The sequence below is a fragment of the Heliangelus exortis genome, chromosome 2, assembly GCF_036169615.1.
Source record: "Heliangelus exortis chromosome 2, bHelExo1.hap1, whole genome shotgun sequence".
NCBI lineage: Eukaryota > Metazoa > Chordata > Aves > Apodiformes > Trochilidae > Heliangelus > Heliangelus exortis.
In genome coordinates, this window is record NC_092423.1 from 139,102,377 (window position 1) to 139,120,824 (window position 18,448).

Consider the following 18,448-nt stretch of genomic DNA (forward strand, 5'->3'; position numbering starts at 1 on the left):
GCAAAAGGCACAAGAAACAGTCAGAACAAAAGGAATCCTAACAATAGTACTAAGTCCATTATTCGACAGAAATTCTTCAGCACTGAGGAATCTACAAGAGGCAGAACTGTTCAACACAGAGCTCTTACAGTCTCAAATGTTTACTGGTAAGCAGTGATAAATAGTCTAGTCCAATCATAATTAACATACATATAAATGACTTGACAATTAAGGCTTGACACCAGGAAACTAGATCCAGCCAAAGCACCCACAGGTCCTGGAGGGTGTTGCAAGAGAGGAAATTATCCAGAAGACAGTCATTAGAAACATTAGGAGAGTACTAAAGTATGCCTCACAAAGAAAAAGCTCTACCTCAGACTGCTACATTTTACAAAGACAAGTTTGGGGACAATCATAGTATATGTGCACATTAACCAAATGTGACAGTGGAAAGCTTTTCACTCCAGCAATGTGCAAAGAAACACTAGCCTGAAGTCAAAAGCAAATTGTTTCCCTTAAAAAATGGCATCTACTTCTAATAAGCTCAGAAGAATTCATTTAACACCATAAGTGAAATAGACTGCCTGGCTGGCAATGTTTAAGGACAGTAACAATAAGGTTTTCTAAATGATGCATGCTTGCCCAAAGAGACCATAATTCAGGGTACTTATATAGTTTGCAGGTTGTTTTAAACAGGGCTTCTGTAAGTTCTCAAAAGCTTCCTTATGTTGTGTGAAATCCTTCCAAGAAACAAACACAAACCAGACTGTTGGTCAAAACCAACAGCACAGCTTTTCAAATTCCTCTCTCATTTCTACCTATAACAGGTTTATTTTCATGTAACAAGGTTCAGCACAAAATCCACTTTTTATTTATACTATGTTTATATGCACTTTGGCAAGCCCAATATGCTCTCTATACATCTGTATTCTAAGAAGTAGCAGCAGCTTGCAGACCAAGAGACATCTCAGCTTTCCCTGTGTGAAATGACACTTAGTGCAAAGTAAACTTCTCCATCCTTCCGTTAACTATTTAACCTACCAGAAAGCCCAAGAAGCTCAGAAATAAAGCACAAGTACCTACCAGAAAACGTTCACTATTGCAGATCCTGTGAACCCCTTCAGAGATCCAGAACTGCCTCCATTTCGTGCTTTATTGTGATCGGTGTTGATCTCCAGCGCTGCACATCCTGATCTAGGGGAGAGCCGAGCGTCAGAACGCACCCCAGAACCCAGACACCCCCCGAGGAGTAAACCGCACATCTTCCCCAACTCTGCCTGCACGTACATCGCACTGCTCTGCCCCCGCTCTGCAACCCCACGGGATGCGAGACAACTCTGCAGCCAGAACTTCATGCCGCCAGCCTGTCAGTCAGTCAGTCCGCCTGTCAGTCCTCCTGTCAGTCCGCCAGCCCGGGGTACCAGCCGGCAACTCGCCAGCTCCTCCGGGCGCACCGGGAGGCAACTTCTTGACTCTCCTTCCCGACTGACAAGTCAGGCGAACCTTCCTCCGCCCTGCGGCGGGCAGAGCCACGCACAGACTCCCGGCTCCTGTGCTGGCACAGGGCGGAGGAGGGAAGAAGGCGGAGAGGAGATCGCCCGCGGACTCGAAAGGGTTTAAGCGCCCCGAGGGTCGGGTCGGGTCGGGCCAGGGGGCAGGCAGCGGTCCGCCTCGAAGTCACGCCCCGGCTCTCCCCCCGCCCCGGCTCCCCCTGACAGCCGGCAGCCCCTGGCAGGCGATGTCCCCCGGCCGCGGGGACAGCGCCGGCCGCTCGCTCGCCGCCGTCAGACAATAGGGAGGCGGGCGGGGCGCGGCCGGCCCACCGCGCCCACCCCGCGGGCGGCACAGGGGCGGTCGCCCCCGCCGGGCCCCGCTCGGCCCCTTCGCCCCCGCCGGCTGGGTCTGCCCCGTGTCCCCCAGGAGAGCACCTGGACCGCTCCCCGGGGGGGAGCGGGGGCGTGCGGGGGGCACGCCTCCCCGGAGGGGTCGACGCCCAGAGCCCCCTCTCCGCCCGCGCCAGAGGCGGCGGGAGACGCAAGCCCCTACCTGACGGCGCCGCTCCGCCTCGCCCCCTCAGCCCTCGCCGCCCGCCCGCCTGCCTGCCCGCCTGCCGCCTTCGCTCACGGCCGCGCCGCCATCTTGCGTTTCACAAACTACTGCACTTCTTTTGGGGCGGGGGGGCGGCGGGTGAGCCGGGAACTCCCAACGCCGCCGGCCGCCCGGGCCCTCGCCTCGCCGCCGCCCGCAGCGCCCACTCGCATCCTCCCGGCGCCTCGCCGCCCCGGGTCGGGTGCGCGGGAGGCCGGGCAGCGGCGGCCGGTGCCTCAGCCTCCCTGGCAGGGAGCGGGGGCGGAGCCGCTCCGCCGCTCCGCCCGTCAGGCGGCGGACACCATCCGGAGGGCGGCCCGGCCCCGCCGTGGCATCGGGGGGTTACCCCGGTGCCGCAGTCCGGGGGACACCGGTGTCTCCTCCGCCTTCGGGGACAGCCGAGGTGCAGCCACTGCGCACGGAGGAAGGGGACTGAGAGGCTTGGAGCTCCCGGGGGGGCGGCAGCGGCACCTTCGCACCCCGCTCCGCAGGCGGAGAACTCGGGCTCCGCGCTAGACCCTTCCAGACGGCTTTTAAGGACAGCGTCGTCTCCAGACCCGCGAAGGTTTTTTCTATATCGCCAGCCCGGAGTTTCCCTCAGGCCCTGAGCTGGTGATGAGGGAGGGACACGGCTGCAGGCTCCAGAGCCCCAAAGCAGGGACGAGTGAGCACAAAAGTAGCGGCTCTGAAGGGAAACAAGACAAAACAAAACAAAAACAAAACACCCCCCTTTTATTGTTGTTGTTGAGTTACGGAACTTGGAGAAAGCGGACCTTTTCCTTTAGTAAATACCTCAGGGACAAGGGAGCAGAACAGGGCTGGCGGGTGGTCGTTTGGGTAAGAGCCTCATACCCATTCCAAGGCGAAGTTCACTTCAGGACTCCTGTGCTGGTGATGTTCTTGCCAAACGCTGTTCCAAGCATCTCCTATGTCTTTTGTAGTCTTCTTGAGCACTTCTTGGGATGCAAAGTTTCAAACTGACCTTGTGAATGTTGCACTTGAGGGATTCAAGCCGCAGAAAAAAAGTAGGAAATGTAGCTGCAGAAGAATAGCTCAAACATATTTACATATTAATTTAACCCTTACCAATATCAATTCCCCCCTTGGGAAGTCTTGAAGATGTACTAGTAATCATCTTCATGATTTCCATAAATGTGCATCAACATTATCTTGTTATTGAACAAAGCTCTTGTCAAAGCTCGCTTCAAGCATGCAAAAAGCTTACAGATGCAGTGTAGAAATAGATTATAAACATGGAAAGCTAACAAGGTTATTATCAATGACACCAACAGTCGCTTGACCCATTGGCTTAAGCCAGAGAACAAGGAAGTTAACTGTTCCCAAATCTCTTAAAATCCCAGAGATGTATAATCTTTTTTTAATTTCACATAGGATTTAATTTAAATCAGTGGTAATTCTCCCACTCTGATTTCTGTATACACAGCAGTTCATATTAATACTTGTGCATAGTCCTCTTCGAGAAGCTAACAACATAGCTAGAGCCATTCTATTCTGAGCAGCTATTTGAAATTTGGATACCTCTTCCTGCAAAGCAAAGATAGCATGAGAAATTTAATTTCCAATTTATTCTATAAGAGTAGACATGTTTATTATGTCACTTCCTCCTATTCAAAGAATAAACCACCTAGCAAAGGAGAGAAAATGTATGTGTCTTTTTACTGAAGAGATTATGATCTTAATCATGGGCTCTGGTCCTTATTAACTTCCTATTGAAATATTATCTGACAGCCCAGTATTATTTGTTGTCACACATTTAACACCCAAAAGATTGGGGTCCAATACATCCAAAAATTGAAAATCAGATTTATTATTTCTTGTGAACTTTGGTTTTATCCACGGACTATTTTCCAGGACATATTGAAAATAATTGGTATTCCAACTAATGGTACTCCCTTACTAGTATGCTCTGCAAAGTGGATGCAACTGGTTTGTTTACAGATTTTCATGGCTTTTTCAATCATTTCCAAATGAAGATTATGATTCCAGGAATCAGAGCAAGCATCCTTTAGTCCCTTTAGTCGTGAAGATGAGAAAAAAGATGCCACCACATTTCTCTCATTGCTGGGCCTCTCATTATTACAGATGTCACAATGAGAAATTTATCTGGCATCACCCACCATCTGCTCTCCTTGATCTTTTTTGGTAATTCTGCTGACTTGTCACCTTCTGCCCCACAGGCAAGAGGAATGTCCATCTCTAGATACTTTTTAGACATCAAAGCCAGTAATTCTGACGTTTCTACTGCCCTTTGTGCTGCTCTTCAATTCCTGATTACTTCAGGCTCATTTCCAAACCTGGGGGGCTTGTAATGCATTAACTGGTGCTTGCTTCATTGTGTTTATTAATTGCAACAATCTCAAAGTGATGTTCCCAAATTTTATAGGGGCACATTGTGATGATAAAAGTCCTCTTCCAAAAGGCTCCATGCACATGCACCACTCCAAAAGGATGCTTAGAATCACTCAAAATATTCACAGTCTTCTCAGCCAGTTCAAATTCTCGAATCAAAGAGATTGGTTCTTGCTTTTAAGCTGATGTGATCACTGGAAGAGGGATAGCTCCTACCTCTGAGTCTGCAGTCACAATGGCATATCCTGCTTTTTGGTGTCCCTTCAACATAAAGCTGCTGCTGTCGATGAACAATTCCATCTCAGCTTTTTCAGAGGGTGTATCCTGCAGGTCTGGCCGGCTGGAATGTACCTGCTGGATTGTTTGCAAACATGATTTAATTCTTGCCACTGCTAACAGAGTTGCTGGGATTAAGGTTTTAGTAACTTTCAATGCAATGTCTTTCTGCTCTAAAAGGACAGCTTGATACGGTATAATTATACTGGGCCACAGACAGTGGTGTTCCTTTTGTTCCAGCACAGGGGTTACTGCATGAAGCACATAGAATCACAGAATTTTCAGGGTTGGAAGGGACCTTAAGATCATCCAGTTCCAATCCCCCTGCCATGGGCAGGGACACCTCCCACCAGATCAGGTTGCTCAGAGCCCTGTCCAGCCTGGCCTTAAAAACTTCCAGGGATGGGGCTTCCACCTCCTCTCTGGGCAACCTGTGCCAGTGTCTCACCACCCTCATGGTGAAGGACTTCTTCCTAATATCTAATCTAAATTGACCCTCCCCTGGTTTGAATCAATTCCCCTGGTCCTGTCACCATCTGACATCCTAAAAAGTCCCTCACCAGCTTTCTTGTAGCCCCTTCAGATACTGGAGCAATAAGGTCTCCCCGGAGTCTTCTCTCCAGACTGAATAACCCCAAGTCCTTCAGTTTGTCTTCATAGGAGAGGTGCTCCAGCATCCTCATGGCCCTTCTCTGGACACACTCCAGCACAGTCCATGTCCCTCCTGTAACAGGGGCTCCAGAGTTGGACACAGAACTCCAGGTGGGGTCTCACAAGAGCAGAGTAGAGGGGGAGAATCCCCTCCCTTGATCTGCTGGCCACGCCTCTCTTGATGCAGCCAAGGATCCAGTTGGCTTTCTGGGCTGCCAGTGTACACTGATTGCTCATGTTGAACTTTTCATAGACCAGCACTCAAAGTCCTTTTCCTCAGGGAAATGCAGTGATGGGTTGGCCCAAAGTTAGTTTTACTGCCTCTTGATTTAGCAACAGTGTTGCTGCCACTGCTGGCAAGGAAGGAAGCATCCCTTACTTACTTGATCCATTTGCTTTGAACAGTACCCTACTAATTCTTCCACAACCCTGTGCATTGAGTCAAAACTCCCAAGGCTTGGTGACTTCTTTTGTGTTATATATAGGTCAAAAGGTCTAACTGAATTGGTGTGACCCAAAGCAGGGGCTGTCATCAACTTCCTTTTAAGATCATCAAAGACTGACTGAGTCTGCAGTGTCCAAATCAGACATTCTCCTGCTCCTTTGACAACCTCATAGAAATGTTTTGCTGTTAATAAAAAATTCTATGGATGACACCATCTGGCCATGCATAAAAGTGCTCTCTCTACTCTCTTGTTGACACTGGGGGAGGCAGTATCAGGCACATTGACTATTTTTGCTCAGTTCCTAAGCTTCCCTCTCACTTGTTGGTTTAAAATCTTAGGTAGATAAGAACTTACCTGTGAGCAGTTCCAAACCTCTGTGAGCTTCCAACATAATGGGATATTGTTTTCATCTTACCAGTCAGGTTCCTGGCTTGGGAGATATCTTTACCAGTTCCACAGCCTTTACTCCTCCTGGTATCTTTACTCTTCCTTCAACACCATACACAGTGTTCAAGTCATTTATCACATCCTCTGAGATGGAGTTCAGGCTCTCTTTTTGTTCTTGATTGTGTAAAACAAACACATGAACCTCCAAGCCTTTTTATTCAGGAATACGAACACATATCTTTCCTCTTTGAAAGGTAATTCTTCCTTTTACACTGCTTGTTTTTCTTTAAGACTTGGTCATGAACAGAACTGGCCTGCTGTTCTTAACATGCTACATGATGTTCCTTTCTAAACCTCCTGGAACATCTGAGTGTTCCCTTGGATATGAACATTTCGCAAACTTGGGAATGCTCCACTGTCTAAAAATGGGTGTACTTCTGGGGTCTTTGGTATGTGAAATCAGTGTCTGATTTTATTTCAAGAAGAAAAGTATTCCAGAACCTCTGTAGAAGTTTGTGTATAATTTCCAACAGACTACTCATGGTCTCTGCAGGATAAAATTAACTCAAGTCTGTGCTAATTAAGATTTTAATTCTTCTCTGAATTTGTATAGGCCTCAACTTCATATGCTGGTACTTTTTTTTTTTTTTTTTTTTTTTTTTTTTTTCTTAGAGATGGGCAGGGAATTCTAATCAGAGAATATATAATTTTGTTTGGCTTCTGCTTGCTGTATCAGTCTTTAATATCTTTTCTCTCTGGTGTGGTTCCCACAATCAGTCATGTTCCTGTTAATGCATAGTGGCATGAAAAGAGATTTTAGTTAATTGCCATGTGCTAGCAATCAACTTTTATTGGTTTGGGATTGTCTTCAATTGGATAATGACATCTGGGGAGCTAGGAAGAAAGGCCAGTCATCTTTTGTCTGCCAAAGTGCCTTAAAAAGGCATTGTTTTGCCTATGTTCAGACCTGGGAGAAAGGCCCTGCACGTGCTCATGCTCGCATGCAGAATGCAACAGGAAAACACCCTGGGCTGCCTTTTTTGGGACCCTTCACAACCTCTGACACCAAAGACATGGCAGAGTCAGCAGTGGAGATGTTGTACTGGGGTTGAGTTTGTGATAGGAAGGAGTTGAGCTCACAGGGCAGTCAGGAGAAGTCATCATGGAGGCAAAGCACTCCAAAAGCAAGACTGCAAAAATGATGTGTGAGAACTGAGCTCAGCATTGTGCCAAGAAAAAGGCTTCTGAAGAAAAGGAAACAGTCAGAAAGTTACCTGTTTTACAGTATGTTTTATGTCTTTCACTGCCTGGACCTGAGCTAAAACAATTTTCAGGCTTTCTTAACTTAGCTTCAGGCATGTGTCCTTGGAATGGGTCTGCTGGTTTCAGGGGGTGAAGAGTGTCAGCATGAACCCCAAAGGCCTGACTTACCTTAAGCTACAGGAGGTATTGGGCTGGAAGTTCCTCTTTCAGCTGAACTAATTCCACTGTCTCTTCTTTGCTACAGGTGGTGGATGTGGACTTTAGAAGAGTGTGGCTCAGCATCTCATCCTCAACTGTCTCTTTTTAATCTGATTGCACTACAAAAGAAAAGCTGCTAATGGGATAAATGTTGAGACATTACAAGAACTGACTTGAAGTACCAAAAGCCATTACTAATATTAATCAAGAAGAGCCTGAAGCTAAGTCTGTGTCTGACCAATTGGTATCATTTACACGTAACAGGCATGGCAAGCAAACGAAAATCAACAACACCATGCATGGTCTTGGCCAATGAGCAGGATCCAGATCTGGAAATGGTATCTGACTTGGAGGAAGGACCACCTGTACTGACACCAGCAGATAACCCCACAGCAGAGAGTGTAACAAGTGATGAGGATGTTCATGAGTGTGTGGATTCAGACAATCAGAAAAATGCAAATAAAGTAGAAGGTGGTTATGAGTGTAAATACTGTACTTTTCAAACACCAGATCTCAATCTGTTTACTTTTCATGTGGATTCGGAACATCCCAACGTAGTACTAAATTCCTCCTACGTTTGTGTAGAATGTAATTTCCTTACCAAAAGATATGATGCTCTCTCAGAACATAATCTGAAGTACCACCCTGGAGAGGAGAATTTTAAATTGACCATGGTGAAACGTAATAATCAGACAATCTTCGAACAAACAGTGAACGACCTCACTTTTGATGGGAGTTTTGTTAGAGAAGAAAATGCTGAACAGGCTGAGTCTTCTGAGGTCCCCTCATCAGGGATCTCAATTAGCAAAACTCCTATTATGAAAATGATGAAAAATAAAGCTGAGACTAAACGTATTGCTGTTTTCCACAATGTCGTCGATGACATTCCTGGTGAAGAAAAGGGAACAGAGAATGAGCCAAACTCTGAAGAAGCAGTGGAAAACCAACCTCCGGCAGTTCCTGAGTCCAAAGGGAGCCACTCAGTTGTTTGCAGTGCAGCAGATGTGGCCGGTGCAGTGGTGACTCCAGCACCAGTGCTTCAGCCTGGGGTGGCACAGGTTATAACAGCTGTTACAGCTCCACAGAACTCAAACCTGATTCCAAAAGTCCTAATACCTGTCAACAGCATTCCAGCCTATAATACTGCTTTGGATAACAATCCTCTTCTGCTCAACACCTACAACAAATTCCCATACCCAACCATGTCAGAAATCACTGTTCTTTCCACTCAAGCTAAGTACACAGAGGAACAGATTAAAATCTGGTTTTCAGCCCAGTGTCTGAAACATGGTGAACAAGCCTCTCCTTAGACTGTAAGTTTTTGGATGTAGAAGCAAGAGTCTTTGAAAGATGTCAGTATGTGTTTTGGGGCCCGGATATTCCTAAATGTTCAATGGACAAGTCAACTTGATTAGGTTATAAGCAGGAAGGAATTTTCTCTTGATAGTCAACTGTAATTTTTTCCATGTAAGTCCAGTTGTCTCTCCAACTGACTCCCCTTTTTGCCAAGTGCTCAAGTGTCAATTTTTGCAGTTGATCGTACTTGCAACTAGAAATTTGCAGTTCTTGTTCCTGGGCTAAAATAAGAATCTGTCCACTTCTTACACTGCTGAATTACTTCTCTGTTATGAAAAAGAGCATAAATCTGTTAAGAGATATAATTGTTAGCTCTACATACTGGTCACCGAAGCTCAGTCAAGGTATATTGAAATAAGACTTCAAATTCTGTGCTTTCAGAAACTTTAGAAGTATACTAATAGTGAAAAGAAAAATCTTTCCATGTTTTGCTGCTTTCTACCATTGAATTGATTTTTGAAACAGCAGTGTATTGGCTTTCCTAGTTGATGACTGTATTTGGAAGTGCAGAATACTCATCCCAGCTTTAGAATTCTTCTTCCTTTCCCATTAGCAGTTGGTGGGAGACCAAATTAGAGTTTGGGAGACCAAAGCCAGTAATTTAAAAGCTTTCTAAGGGAGAACGAGATGCTGTGCTGTCAAATCTTGCTTTTTGTGAAAACAGAAATGACTGTGCAGTGAATCACTGAAGTCAGACCTGGCAATTCCTGTTAGCCCAGCCTCAGATTCTGCACTGAAGTTTGCCCTTGTCTGGCTCCTCAGTGCTGTGCTGTGTTCTAGGGATGGCAATAGGTACTTTTCTGTGATGTTTTTCTTATGTGCATCTTTTTTGTCTCTTTAATTGCAGAAGCTGTCTCTTCTATGGTCCACCAGGGACTGGCAAAACACTTGTTGCTTGTGCACTTGCCAATGAGTGCAGCCAAGGCAACTGGAGAAATTTTTTTTTTCTGATCTGGTAAGTTTAAAATGCACTGTGTTCTCTCCAAGTTGTAACTGTCATATTCTGTGATCAGTTCTTAGAACTCATTTTTTTGTTTTTTGTCAGTCCCCTCCAATGAAATGGGATGTTGTCAGTGTTTCATATCATCTATCAGAGAATGGTTTGGGTCATCTGCTTTGAAAACCCCTGCATGGGCAGGGACACCTTCTACTAGATCAGGTTGCTCGAGGCCACACCAACCTGTTCTTAAACACTTCCAGGGAAGGGGCAGCCACCACTTCCTTGGGCAACCTGTTCCAGCATCTCACCATCCCCCCAGGAAAGATTTTTTTCCAGATGTCCAGCATGAATCTCCCCTTTTCAAGTTTGAAACCATTTCCCCTTGTCCTCTCACTGCACATCTGTGTAAAAAGCCCTACCCCAGCTTTCCTGTAGGGCCCCTTCAGCTATAAGGTCACTTCAGAGCCTCCTCTTTTCCAGGCTGAACAACCCCAACGTCTTGAGCCTGTCTTCATAGGGGAGGTGCTCCAGCCCTCTGATCATTTTATATTTCCAATGTAGTAAAACATTACATGAATATGTTTACAATTTTCAGTATAATTTTCTTCTTCCTGTGCTTGCCTTTGTTGTAGAACCAATACACCAGGAGTGGGGGAAGCTGCTCACATAGAGTTTTTATTTTACATCTTAAGATTCATGCTGGTAAGTATTAGCTTGTTCATAATCAAAATTAATCTGTGATTGAAACAGAGCAGTCAAAAAAAGCCCACAGGTGACTCATTTTTTATTAATACCCATCCCAACAGTACAGATGGAAGAAAAAAATCTTCATAGTACACAAATGGTTGGACAAACACACTAGAAAGGAAGCAAAAAAACCCAACAGAAAACATAGATAAGAAATCAAACACACACAGGGGATTGCACAGTTAAGCATTCAGGATCACAGGTGTTGTGTATGTGAGGTGACATAACACAACAGCAATGTATTGTGCCATATAAGTTTATCACAACTGATACAAAATTTTATTCTCATCAAATTAAACTTTGCCTAACTTATTATCAATTTTTTTAATAACACTCTCAAATTAACTGAGAGACATTTGCTCTGCTGGTTTGAAGAGGCATAAGTCTTCAAAACGGGGTATTGCTTTGCTTTTATACTTAAATATATTTTTCACTGACAATATACTCAGTTTCATGTAGTAAACAACTATAATTCTCTCCAGATAAATAGAAAACTATTTACAATTTAACTCAAACTACAAGCCATCTGATCTGCAACTAAAAATTTATATTAAAATGCTATTCTCCAGTATCCAGAAGACTGTAATTTTTTACAAGGAAGAATAAACTTTACCCTAGGAAGTTACAGTAGTAAATCTGACTTTGTTTCAAGTTAGGTTTTTCTGACAGGCAAAAAAGTGCCACAGCAAAAGTTCTTATGTTTGTGGAAAGAGTGTTTCTCCCATATCTTGAATTTGTTAATTCCATATGAAAGACACCTGAGGTGCTATCATGTAATTAAAAAAAAATTACCTCTGAACTGCATTAAGAGGTTCCTACAGGATTTACTTTTCATAGAGCAAAATGAGGTTTCATTTAAAACCTTTATGATATATTATTCAGTGGACTGCAGAGCACCACAGACTACTTCAGAAAAATGTATTCTCACAAGCTGAAAAACAATGATAAAGGTTTATCAAGTTTTCAATTCTTTTCCTTTAGAGAGATGTACAGAAATTATCTGGGAGATGTTCCAATATGCAGCATTCCAAAGGTAATCACAGCAGTATGTATCATAAAACAATATAAAGGATGAAAATAGCAGTTTAAGAACTTTATTTGAGCTTTTAGAATATTAAGATATATTTGCTCTATATAAATATATATGGAGTTATGCATATAACAACATGCAATGAAAAAAAAAACATTAGAGAGTAGAGCCAGGTGTGGTGAATTTAAGTATCACTGAACAGAACTGAAGGCTGCAATTTCTTTCTTCATTTCCTAACAAGAAAAAAGAACAGCACATTAGCATGAAGAAAAGCTTAAGAATCCTGTTCATTTCTTCATCATAAGAACAAAGAATCTGTATGTAAATGCAAGTATTATTTTGGCAACTACACGTGCTAGCACCATCATGACAGTTCTCTAGACCCACTGGCTTCAAACACATCCTTGTTCATCCAAAACAGGGAGTATGCTAAAGAAACAGCATGGACCTGTATCAAGAGTGCCTTCAGCAGCTAGAAAGAGAAGGCAGATCCTGAAAAGCTACAGCTAAAAGCTGGAAATACTCTCTCACTCTGAATGATTACTTGTTTACAGTCTCACCATATAGTAGAGCTTGCTCCTGGCCAACTTGAAATTACTCTGAAGAGGAGACACTATTTTGTTACAGGTAGAAGTAAGAAACAAATCAATTCTCCTTTAATATAAGCTTTAAAAGTCACATCACAGAAACTCAGAGAATAGCAATAAATCCCTTCTCATGTAAAAAACATGTTGTTATACTGGATGAGAGAAGGGTGCCTTTTTCAGGAATGGCCTCTCTGAATCCAAATAATCCTCTCTGTTGCTCAGTCAGAACAGTCTGTTCTAACTTCTTATCAGATGTGTTAGAAGTGATGGAGATGACCTGGGCCAAAGAGAAGATGCTTCCTCTTTACTAAGGCAGACCAAGAAGCAGAAGGAATTGTATCTATTCTCAGGCACAGCATCTCAAAGACAACTGGACACAAGGATCTTACTAAATCTGAAGACTGAATTTCCAGCCTACCTAAATCAATTTGATACTGGGAATGCCTGACTGGGAACATGGGTGCCTCTGTAAGAGTTCTGCTGAGTTCTGGAAACTCAGAAATCCTCTCTTGCAGGCACAGAAAATACAACTTGACTCATTAGCATTAAACTAGCATGGGTAGAAATCTCCTCTTATGTCAAATCAAAGATGCTCGAGCCATGCTTGCTACAAGAGAGATGATGGTTGAGACAAGAGGAAAGTCTCACAATTTTGCTACGTGTCATACTTGATTTCTTTTAAAGAATGTAATGTCTGCTCTACAATGTCTTATTCTTACCACATCTGACTGCCTGGAAGGAGAGAAAGAGGAAGCAACAGGGCAAAGCATCCTCCTTCCTTCACCCCCATCCCTACTGACATTCTGCAGGGGGACAACTGTGCACAGACTGAGGGTAACTGCTCTGAGAGGGCAGAATTGGGGAATTTTCTTCAAATTGAAGCCTTTTCCTGCTGAAACTGCCAACAATATACAACAATGGTTTTGCAAATGGTTAAATGTCTTTCTTGCAGACTAAAATAAAGTCCCAGAACACAGGCAACTAAGCAGTAAAGAGTAATACTAAATAGTTGTGATGGTCAGAGTGCACACATACATGTGCATAACACAGCCATGCCTAACAGTGACAGAAAGTGCTAGAAGACAAAAAAAATTACCTTCACTAATTCAGTTTTGTCACTATCTTCCCGATGACGGTAAATGCATTGACTGAGAAGAGCATACAGTTTTTCCAGGTGAAATATACTCAAGTTCTCTGTTATCACAGTGACAAAATGCAGCAGTTGCTGAAAAAAACAACCAAACAAAAAGGAAATTATCAGTTTAGAATAGCACAAGATCCTTTGCATAGGCCTCTGATGTTTTCAGAAGCTAAACAATAAAAATAGAAGTGACAGCCTGCTTTCTGATCCTGCTAAATAAAATATGAGTGACACTTCAGAGAATACATTAAGTATCTCACATAATTTAACTGGAGAAAAGGATTTAATTTTTCAGTTCAGAGAAAAGGAAAACTTACATTCCAGACAATATTTTATTTACTAATCAGTCTATCTCATCAGCAACCATAATTAGGAATCAACAGCTTCCAGAGCAGCAGGGAATGTCCCAATGCACTTTGTCACAGAGTAGCTGCCACAGCAAAGGCACTGTTGGATTTCATTAGAGAAACCAGCTGAGATGCAGGGCATTGTAAAATGGGTCCTTGGAAGCCAGGCTACACTGGCAACAGAAGCAACCTCAGGTACTCACCTTTACTCATGAGTTGAACCATTTAGTTCACCAAAAGCCAGAAGAGCAGATTACACCAGGTGTGGCAATACAAGAGTTATAGTCCATTCCTGGGTGAGTTCTTTCACAAGTTCTCCTTCCCATAAATTGTTTTAATTGCCTTTGGTTAACTTAATTTTCGTGCTGCATGTGCAGTTGTAATGTCCTACTTGGATATTAACAAAATTGAAATCACTTACTTTGAGCTCATAGTAATCCACAGTCACTGGCTGCAGGGAAGCTTCTGTTGCTTTCCCAGCCATCCGATGCTCTTCCAGCCGAGAGCGTTTTCCACGAGTCATGCGGTGTACCCACAAATCTGGAATGACATAAATTCCTTAAGTCAGGATTTCTGTATCTGGTATCAGTGAATTATTCTGGGTAGGGGTAAAACCAGGGTTGGGGACAGACAAAACCAGGGTTGCCAATAGTGAACAATGGGATGATGTGACAAAACCTGTGGAAATGAGGACTAGTGGGATCCCTTGTTCTGCTTTTCAACATGATGGCCACACTGTACCACACCTGAAGGATCAAGGGAAGCCAGTGGATGTACTTCTGTACTTCAGGAAAGCTTTTGGTACTGTCTCTCATAGTATCCTCATGGATAAAATGTCCAGTGTACAGCTGGACAACTGTGCTATACAATGGGTGAGCAACTGGCTCACAGGTTGAGCACAGAGTGACAGTGAATGGGGTAACATCAGGCTGGCAACTGGTCAGTAGTGGGGTCCCATAGGGCTCCATCCCTGGCCCCATCCTCTTCAACATCTTTATCAATGACTTGGACCAAGACTGGAAAGAATTTTAAGCAAGTTTGCGGATGATACAAGATTGGGAGGAGTGGCTGACTCCCTCAAGGGCAGGCAGGGCCTGCAGAGAGACTTTGACAGGTTAGAGATGGACAATCACCAACCACATGAAGTTTAACAAGGGCAAGGGCTGAGTTCTGCACCTAGGATGGGGCAACCCTGGTGGCACATGCAGACTGAGGAGTGAGTGGCTGGATCACAGCAAGGCAGAGAGGGACCTGGGGTCCTAGCTGATGGCAAACTGAACATGATCCAGCAGTGTGCCCTGGCAGCCAGGAGGACCAACTGTGTCCTGGAGTGCATTAAGAACAGTGTCACAAGGCAGATAAGGGAGATGATTGTGCCACTTTACTCTGCACTGGTACAGCCTCACCTTGAATACTGTGTGCAGTCTTGGGCACCAAAGTATAAAAAAAGATGTCAAGCTACTGGAGGATGATGAGCAACAAGGATGAGCAACAAGGATGAGTGAAGAGTCTGGAAAGAATGACTTATGAGGAGTGGCTGAGGTCACTTGGATTGTTCAGTCTGGAAAAAAGGAGGCTGAGGGGAGACCTCATTACAGTATATGTCTTCCTCTAGAGGGGAAGAGATGGGACTGTCATCCATTTCTTCACTCCTGTGACTAGAGACAGGACTCAGGGAAATGGTACAAGTTGAATCAGGGGAGGTTTAGGTTAGCTGTTAGAAAAAGGTTTTTTACCCAGAGGGTGGTTGAGCAGTGGAACAGGCTCCCCAGGGCAGTGGTCACAGCACTGAGCCTCTGCCTGAGTTCAAGAAGCATTTCTATGATGCTCTCAGGCACATGGTGTGATCTTAGGGGTGCATGACACAGGGACAGGAGTAGGACTTGATGATCCTGATGGGTCCCTTCCAACCCAGCAGATTCTATGATTCTATGATCCTGTCCCTGGAATACAGTCTCTCACTGCAGTGACAGAGACTTAACTGTTACCATTTCTTCACTGAGAAATGCTCTACACTTATTTCCTTTCTGGCAAAAATAACTGCTCCATGAAAAATTAAGAACTCAGATATACAAAAAAGGCACTGGAGAAAAGCACAGGATAAAACCAGGAAAAAAACCACAGTCCTGTTGCCATTACAGCCTTGCACAGTAAAACACCAAAATAATTTAGGTTTGGAAACACATCTTCCATTGCAAACACTAGGAATAATTCTTCTATTCTACATCCCCATTGTCTGAAGGTACAGTTTTTTAAGTATGCAGCTCATAACTGGGAAGATACTCATACAATAAAAGAAAGGCCATTATTGTTTTTCAACTGGAATGAAAAAACCTGCAGCTGCAGCAGAACTGGTGTTTGGCTATCATAACTAGAGGGACAGTATCATTATGCAGGAAAACACTGTGTGCTGACTTTAAGGGATAAAACAGAAATAATAGGATGAAATTAAAGCAGGCTAAAACCTAATAAATAATTTAATCCTCATTGGGAGAAAAAAGGAGTGATATCACCTGCATGACCTTTCACTTACCGTTTGAATCTCTGTCTTGAGAACTTTCTGCTTCTGGTATTTCCCTCTCCTTTCCAAGGTCTGAATGTTCAGGAAGCATGACACTTCTCCTTTCAGATGCAGACCTAGCCACAAGGAGAACTCTCTCATTTTCTGTCCCAGATTTATTTTCATTCCCATTTTTCTGTCGTTCTTGAAGTATGTTTTCATTTTCTTCCATAGAGGAGTCCTGCGTGGACTCAGCTTCAGTGTGATCTGTGTTACAAACTTGTTTTTCTGTCAACTCTTCATCACTCTCTTCTTCATTTTGGTCTTCTGGAACTTTATTCTCTTTATTAAACTGAAACTTCATCTTCTTTTTTGTAAGGCTTGAAGACCCTTTCTTCTTCCTACGTTTTCTTTTTGACATATCTGTAAAGAGAGATAAGAAAAAGGACCCCATTACCTAACAGTTCTCCGTTCAAAATTCAGCATCCACATCTTGACTTACAAGGAAGATGATCAAGGGAGCTTAAGTACCATAGTCTGGCTCCCTACACATGTCTAGAAAAAGGGTTGCAAGGTAATGAGGTAAATTTCCTATGAGATTTTTAAAAGCCAGCTACAGGATTTCATTCACAAACTCATCATCCTCAGGATTTTCTGAGAAAATTCTTACTTTAGATCAGAAGTATTACTGCAAAGCAAGATCATTGGGTGAAGTCACTTGATGTCTTATGTCAACTAATACAGATGAACAACAGAAAAGCTCATTTGGAGATAAGCCTGCCTTCAAATCTTTCCTAAAGCTGTAAACTTCAAAAGTTAAGCACAGAGTGGGCAAAGCTGAAGAGACAATTTTAGGGGAATATGTGCTGGAGAAAAAACCTGTCCATAAATACTGACACTTAATAGGCTACCTGATTCAGTTAACCTTGTAAAACAAACTTTGGATTTTTGCCTTCCAGAAAAACCCACCATGCTTTGTATTAATGGAGTACAGAACAAAGCACATGGGTGAAGTCAGTGGCAAAATTCCCAGCCGTGCCAGTGAGACCAGGAAACTTCATACCACATCAGGCATTTTAACTGAGAGAGACCAAAGTTCCTTTGTCCTTTTATGCCCTTTTCACAGGAAAAGTGAGGAAATACTCATCTCTCCTTTAGATACTGATTATTACTGTTTTTTCCTTGGTTTTCCCCCTTTCTCCCTTTCAACTGGAAATCACAGGAAGAGGTGGCACAGATTCTAGCATTTGAAGGCAGGGAAGGGAAAAATACTGCTTCATGTAACTAAAACCCAGTTGGAAATTCAGAAGCTGCCACGCACAACATTTTTGACTTCGAGAGGTAGCAACTTAGGAGCTGTTAAATGCCAGATGGGCCACCAAAGTTGGTGTCTTGCAATGTAAGCCAGCCACACTACTTGAACTTCATAACCATAATGAATAAATGACCTACGGATTTATCTCGCATTTTGAAGAAAATCACAAGATGTAAAGCCTCTGCCATGGAGAACCAGGCATCACAGAAACCTGTTATGTCACAGGAACAGAGAAAGTACCAATGACCTTCTCCAACAAAGTCCAAATAAAATGTGACTTGCCATGAGAGCGAGGTGTGCTGGAATCAACTGGTGCTGCTGGCATCTTCGTGACTTCTGTACACTTTGGGTCTGTTCTCTTACACTCAGGAGCAGAGTTCTCCTTCGGCATTACACGGTAGTAAGATGGAGCATACTTTGAAGAGGTACAACCTTGCAATAAAGAACAGAGAGCAAAGAATTGTGTCTTGTGTTATTGGTAACAAACACCAAGACAAGTCTTAAAATCCGTAGTGTCAAAACCCATACCTCTTTTCTTACGAGATTCCTGAATTTCTTCACAGCGTTGTTCAAAATCCTCATCCAGTTCTTCCCTCACTATGGCATATGCATTATCTCTCAGAGTACAAGCTCTGTGCCTAATGAGGCGATCTGAAATTTGACAGTCAGAGCTGAGTATTTTCTACTGCCCAGTGAAATCCTTTCTTTTGATTACTTAGAAAGATGTTGCCCTTTTTATAGGCAGGTTCTGAAAGGTTATCTCAGTGAATATCTTCAGCATAACAACATAAAAGGTAATTACTAAAGCAATAGCACTGGTTCCTGAT

General features: G+C 43.5%; 3 protein-coding genes across 8 annotated transcripts in view; all 3 read right to left on the bottom strand.

Annotated features, from left to right (window-relative positions):
* The window catches only part of ZHX1 (zinc fingers and homeoboxes 1), a 30,335-nt gene extending 28,170 nt beyond the window's left edge, over positions 1-2,165 (bottom strand). For 4 of the 6 annotated variants that reach the window (XR_011724633.1, XR_011724632.1, XR_011724631.1 and 1 more), the window contains exons 1-2: positions 2,026-2,165; positions 1,063-1,173 (exon numbers count right to left, since the gene is read on the bottom strand). The gene's annotated coding sequence lies outside the window, so the exon portion shown is untranslated. Of the gene's footprint in view, positions 1-1,062; positions 1,174-1,266; positions 1,675-2,025 lie in introns of those variants that run through there. The other 2 variants (XM_071738316.1, XM_071738315.1) reach the window with 2 other exon arrangements.
* The window catches only part of ANXA13 (annexin A13), a 194,937-nt gene that overhangs the window by 26,705 nt on the left and 149,784 nt on the right, over positions 1-18,448 (bottom strand). The window lies entirely within an intron of this gene.
* ATAD2 (ATPase family AAA domain containing 2) overlaps positions 10,725-18,448 on the bottom strand; it is a 40,119-nt gene continuing 32,395 nt past the window's right edge. The window contains exons 23-28 of the mRNA XM_071738309.1: positions 18,150-18,272; positions 17,904-18,053; positions 16,340-16,729; positions 14,228-14,346; positions 13,415-13,543; positions 10,725-11,964 (exon numbers count right to left, since the gene is read on the bottom strand). Coding sequence (XP_071594410.1) covers positions 11,923-11,964; positions 13,415-13,543; positions 14,228-14,346; positions 16,340-16,729; positions 17,904-18,053; positions 18,150-18,272 — 953 coding nt within the window. The 3' untranslated portion in view covers positions 10,725-11,922. The remainder of the gene's footprint in view (positions 11,965-13,414; positions 13,544-14,227; positions 14,347-16,339; positions 16,730-17,903; positions 18,054-18,149; positions 18,273-18,448) is intronic.